The 6,474-nt window shown below is 35.7% G+C and overlaps 1 protein-coding gene across 1 annotated transcript in view; it reads right to left on the bottom strand.

The window, feature by feature from the left end:
- LOC111386319 (protein SUPPRESSOR OF PHYA-105 1-like) overlaps nt 1-6,044 on the bottom strand; it is a 15,785-nt gene extending 9,741 nt beyond the window's left edge. The window contains exons 1-6 of the mRNA XM_023010782.1: nt 5,631-6,044; nt 3,781-5,287; nt 2,562-2,719; nt 1,195-2,017; nt 411-557; nt 5-34 (exon numbers count right to left, since the gene is read on the bottom strand). Of these exons, the coding sequence (XP_022866550.1) occupies nt 5-34; nt 411-557; nt 1,195-2,017; nt 2,562-2,719; nt 3,781-5,247 (2,625 nt within the window). The 5' untranslated portion in view covers nt 5,248-5,287; nt 5,631-6,044. The remainder of the gene's footprint in view (nt 1-4; nt 35-410; nt 558-1,194; nt 2,018-2,561; nt 2,720-3,780; nt 5,288-5,630) is intronic.
- Nucleotides 6,045-6,474: the final 430 nt, after the last annotated feature.

Below are 6,474 nucleotides of genomic sequence, written 5' to 3' on the forward strand. Positions count from 1 at the left end.
TGGCAGGAGTCCAAATGGTGCCCGTTGAATTTCTCTGTGCAATCAAACCAAACATTTTCCCCCACACTATTAAATGAAGACTCGAGAAATATATTGCATTAGATATCAGCCACTTCTTGTTAGAATCTGCTTTTCTTTTGTTTTTGTCATTTGTTTCTTTGTTTTTAATTTTTTGTTTTGTTTTCTTCTCTATTACTCCCTTTTCTACAAGGTTCTTGATGTAAAACTGTTAAGATATAACCTCTTTTTCGTGAAGCTTGAAACTTATTTACCAATTCAATATTAACAGCCCGTGAAAGAGAATGGAAATATAAATTCCTCTCTAACCATGTTACACTTTCTCTGACCTCAATCAAGTAATCATGAATAAACTTCATCAAGCTGTAAACAAATGGTATAAGAGATTGTACCTCATTGAGGTTCCATAGTCTGATTGAACAATCGTCACTCCCACTTGCAAACTTCATTGGATCTAATTGGGAAAAATCAACTGACCAAGCTCTATTTTGGTGCTCCATGTATCGGGCAAGTCCTTGTCCAGTTCTTGCATCCCATACCTTAAAAGTGTCAGATATACAGCATTATAGTTTTTGTAACCATGAAAAAATTTATCAACAAAAAGCCAAGTCATATCAAACATAATATTTGTAATAGAAATGGGAGGTCGAACTTGAGAATAGAAGAAAGGCATAGAATCACATTGCCAACACAAAGATGTTGAAAAAGTTGGACACCTCGTTCTAATAGATGATAATATCCATATAACAAAGTTCATATGCATCATTAAAAAAATGAAAAGGAAATCATAACCATTATTGGTCGATTTTTTTCCTTATCAACAAAGCAATTTTATAAATAAGAGAATCTGAAAATATTGGTGCTCCTGGCTCCAGATGAAAACCAAAAATGCAGTCTCAGTACATATCGAGAATCAAACCTCTATACGTGTAGATGGAGGCAAAAAATTCTTTAATAAACTCAGGTGAAGGTAATCCATTTGAGATAATGGTCTCGAGGGGGTGAGGACTAAAGAGAAGGGAATTTAAAAAAGAGATTCTATAGGTGCTTCACCACTAAATTAGAAAGACCAAAGAAATCATTCCCATACAGCCGAAATATCAATATGTATAACAGTACTGCAGTCGTTCATACATTTAGGAGCATTAAGTTGTGAGCTGAGTACTGAAGACATACCTGCACTAGACCATCGTAGTCGGCAGACGCCAAATAATTTTTGATGTAGTTATTCCAACAAACACAGCTAATTTTAGATTTGTTTGACAGTTCAATTGCTGGATACTGAACATCAACAGTGTCATTCAAAAGGGAACTGAACTCAAATATTTTAATTTTCTTTGAGACTCCAGCAGTAGCAATGTAGTTCTCTTCATGATCAAAACTCAAAGAGCATATCACATTGCTTGAGTTGATAATATCACCAGTATTTAATGTCCCACAGACCTCGAACTTACTATAGCGAGCAAACTTACAAATACCTTGGAAGAAGGCTCCAACTCGATCAACGGACTTCTCTTCCATTGTTGGCTCCTGGTATTGATTTTGAACCCAAGACCACCTGTCACGACTCCTCAGTATGTCCTTGTCCGATCGTTCAATTTCAGAAATTTCAGGAACATGGACTTTGGATCTCATACAGAAGTAAGCATCTTCAAGAGAACTGATATTGCTCATCAACTTAGTCCCAAACAAATTTGTCCTAGAAAATGAATCATCAGCTTTATGAAAAGACTTCTGTCCTGCATTGTTGTCTCCATCAATCCTGTCTGAAGATCTTCGAAAAGCATAACTTGCCTCAACCTCCTTGATATCAGCTTCTAAGAATTTTATATTTTCCAACAACCTGGAGGCCTTATCATGCTTTTGTTCCATCAATGTAACTAGAAAATAAATTAAGAGATCTGACTCAGCATCATCAACTTTCTTAGCAAATGATGGCTCACTGCCTCCTAGAGAAATCTCTTCAGATCCAGAAATTATCTGAGCGTTCAGAATTTCCCTGTCATTCATATATGCAGCATAGAAACTCAGGTATCACTAACCAAGGAGATAGATTCATGAATTTTAGTGGAAAAAAGGGTTCAAATCATCAAGGAAAAATTGCACTACATCCCCATCTTGAAAGTTGATCCCTGACATTTACAAATGGAGCACATTGGTCCTCAACCACGAAAACCATCCAAATCTTTCTTAAATCGTCAAGTAACTCTTGCATATCCAACTTTATGATGCTAGATTTTGTTCCCCAACATGGACTAGTACTGCAAATGTGAAGTGATGCATGTTTTGATGAGGGTCATGTGACGTGATGATTTAATGGAGATTTGTATGCTTTCTGTCAGTGGGGAGTGACGAGAAATATAACCAAAGATTGAGGACAACTTGCTATTCCAGCAAAAAGTTGGGGACCAATGCTACTATTTTCCAACTATGCACGCTTGGCTACATTTTAGGTGTCTTGACATTTCATTGTTATGATAAAAATTCAGAATCTATCAAGTTAAAAAAAAGTAAAAAATATTTAATAATTCAAGAAAACGTACCTGGTTGTTGGACGAGACGAAGGATCAGGATGCAGCAGCCAAAAACAGAAGGCAGCTTCCTTTGGACTTTCAGAAAGAAAATTAGAAGGTAGAATCCGATGGCTCAAATCCAGCATTGCTGCAGAATGTGCTTCTATTGATTCGAAATGCCAAAGCAACTGATGGAAAGAATAAGCATCAGTGCAAAACTACGTACATTTTGTCTTAAATTTTATTATCAAATTCAGTGTGTTAAAAAGCATAAGGCATGAAACACATACATACATACAAGTGCCCATGTTTTAAGTTCATTTATGTTGTGTGGGTTCCAAGATAAGTTTCCTTTTCCCTTCTTTGTGCTCTTTAAACGAGAATTCTAACTCGATATCAAGATAAGAAAAACGACATATTAGCCCACACTATGTAATGTGTGCTCTCCTGAATATAGAGGTGAACAAATCTATTAATACATCCGACAATACAATACTTGTAAACCACAAGGAGTTGGTATTTTGTGTCTAAACCACATCAGCGCAAAAAAAACAACTGAGAGCATTTGCAAATACCCTTAAAACTGAGAGTCTCCTATGATTGCTTAAGATTTGAAGACATGTTGAGTCAAATCAATTCAAAAAACATTTGGATAGGCAAATATCACAGATAGTAACATGTTGCGAGCACACTTCTACTAAATCATAACAATGACACAATATCTCCTTTTTACCTTTTTGATGACTATAACAATAGAACAGTCTCTAATTTACAACTCTTCTTCAAGCTGAGGAAGTGAAATTGAATATAATTACCACAGGCAGATTCAAGGAAATATGACAATCAAGAAGAATACCCCAAATCTTAGCAAATTTAAAAAGTAAAATAAAATAACTGACAGACTGATGTTAAATTCTAGTTACCATCTCAAATTAGAAACGGCTATTAAACATTCCATTCATGATTCTTGGCCGGTGAATTTCCAATATACATGTATGTGCCTTGCCATAGTTTGCCCAATAAATTATATTTTGACATATCATTTCTGAAGAAGAAGAACAAGAAACCTGATGTGTAACATTCACACTTGCTCTAAGTCCCCTACCTTTAATGGTTATTAAGCAGAATATAGACTCGTGTGTGTTGAAATGAAAAAGGGACTTCTAATATTGAGATTAGATGACAGTGGATATTTAAGTCAAGACTTAAAGCACAAAAAGCTAAGATAAATCAACAATAACATCCTCACCTCAAATAACAAAAGACCGAGACTGTAGATATTAGATTGAAAATCTATATTGCCAAGCTCCGCTGGACAAGCATACCACTTCTTTTCCAACTCAACATCATCAAATGCAACCCCCAACTGCCCCTGGATAGATGTGCCTTCATGAGTAAAATTGTTATGAGCCTTGCGATCAGAGTAGTTAGAATTTTCCATATCACTGATGCCCATTATAATCTGATTAGAACCTTTGTCATTGACGCCATATCTGGAGATGAATTGAGGTTCATGCCTCATCAATTTGTCCCAACATAACTTTTGCTGCTTTACACCAAATTTTTCACAAGGTGACATTTCCTGCAGCAAATGTCTCTTCTTTTTAATATCTTGATCCACCACACTCGATAATTCTACCTGCAATGACGAACCAATGTATTTAACATCATCAGGTGGCAATAAAATGAATGAAGATGGAGATATATCCAGCAACACAAAGCCTCGAGTATGTGAAGTATCTACTATCAAGACAATTCGCCTAAACAAACGCAGCCTGTAACTTCTGTTTTTCTCAGCATCCTCAGATTTTAACCATTCTCTCAAGGTAATCCCAAAATGAGGCAATTCAAGTCCTTTCCCAGTATTATCATGAGAGTGAACCTGACTAGAGAGGGAATTTTTATTCAACAACATGTACGATGCGTTTCTACTTGACGAAGTCTGCTTGTCTTTATTCTGTCCCATTCTTGCTTTATGAAATTCAGAACAAATTTCGGGGCTTTTATTTGGAACATTCTTACCCTTTGACACCATTGACTGTTTATTGAAAAACTGAGAGAAACTTGATGAAGATAAAATTTTAGATCGATCATAACCAAGAGGCAGTCTACTTGAGGATTCTTTGCTATAACCATCAGTCAAATGGGAAGATATTCTGCTGGAGTCTTTGTCGTTTTGCCCACTTGATGAAGGTTTCAACTCATGGAAGCTAGCACGTGTTCTCTGCAAATCTTCCCTAGAAATTAACGTCAGAGGATCCTTATTCTGGGACATCAAATCTTTATCTTTGGTTATAATTTTAGGCCCATGCGATCCCAATTCATGAAAATATCTCCCCTTGTGATTAATTCCTTCTCTAGTTGTTGAGCAGCTAACATAAGATGAGTTAGGAGATAGATAATCATAATTTCTCATGGTCAATTCTTCTAGCTCGAGACCTGCACCATTCACAGGAAAGGGACTTATAGAAGGATGCACAGTTTCAGCCAAGTACGCTTCGTCTCTATTTAAAGCATAACCCTCCAATGTACTTAAATGGGCATGGATTGAACTTCCTCGCCACTCACTGCTGGTAGATACACAAAATGATGTTGAGGAAATCACACTAACACCCTCTGGTTCGGTAGGATTTGTAGGCATATTAGCATCTATGCTCACCAGTTCTTCACTCGTTACAATCTCACTTTCATCAATTTCCTTTGGTGAATGCTCCATATCAAACCAAAGGTTTCTCTCACCGAGAACGAGGGGATTTCTGCAAACCCAATTCGAGATTGCAACAGTCACTCGTTAGCTAAGACACATGACAAGCAACCAGTAGCAAACAATAGTTACCCAAGTAGCAAAATCACCACATTCAAAAATTCATGTGCCAAGAACATACACTACAAAATCAAGATTTCCCAAATAAATAAATAAACATTATCAAATTCAATCCATCATCCATGAATCCCCCCTTTCAAGTTTAAATGCAAATAAACTTGTACTCATATTACTCGAATTAAACAAACCCCATCATAAGTTCCAAATTTTACATAGATTAACCAACTGCTACAAGGAGTAAAATCGTACATTATTAACAGGAATATCAATCTTACCAGAGGCCCTGTTTTCTCGCAACTTTTCTTGGAGCAGTATTTCTGCCACACGCACACACCCACTCAGCGATTAGATATTCTTCAGTAAATTAATATAAAAGGAGTTGCTTTCAAAGATAGCAATATATTAATTTTTTTCCAAGTAAAAGTCGACATTATGCCGCATAGCATCATGTGAGCCATGTCTTCAATTAACAGGAACAATAATGTTGAAGAAAGAAACCTCAAATTATTATTAAAGTTTTCGTATGTTAGTATGTTACTAAAAATAAAATTTATGGAGGCGGCCATTTAAATTTTTTGCCAAAAATAGTTGCTTTACTGTTAAGTTTTAGGTTTCAATGACCGTTTTTCGTATAGGGATCATCCGAACTCTTGTGCACCTGTCTGTAAATGACGGCCGAGGAAGGGAAAAGATGGAATTCAGGGGTTGTTCTAGCCCAGTTGTTTTCGAAAAATACATTTTAAAATAGTGTTATGATAGAGAATGTGTAGTTAAAAAATAAGGAAGAGTTTTGAATTTGTGTGTAATATTATTTTATTAAAAAATATATGATTAAAATGAAATCAAATTACTGTTGAAAAATATATTTTGATGAAAAAATGAGGCTCAAATAAACACCACCAACTGGAAAATCACATTTTTCCAATTCAAATTTTTTTTGCAATCCTTTGATTATTATGGCAGAAAATTATCGTAGTGCCATCCGAAGACCTTTTTGTGTACTGACATTATCCAACTTGTGAACAGATGATAGGACAAAAAATCGTGTTGTTTTTAAATTGTCCAATAATGTGTTGCTATGTAGCAAAGTGTAAAATTTGGTGACACTATCCAACTTAT

This window comes from Olea europaea, unplaced genomic scaffold (genome assembly GCF_002742605.1).
Source record: "Olea europaea var. sylvestris unplaced genomic scaffold, O_europaea_v1 scaffold3500, whole genome shotgun sequence".
In the NCBI taxonomy this organism is placed as follows: domain Eukaryota; kingdom Viridiplantae; phylum Streptophyta; class Magnoliopsida; order Lamiales; family Oleaceae; genus Olea; species Olea europaea.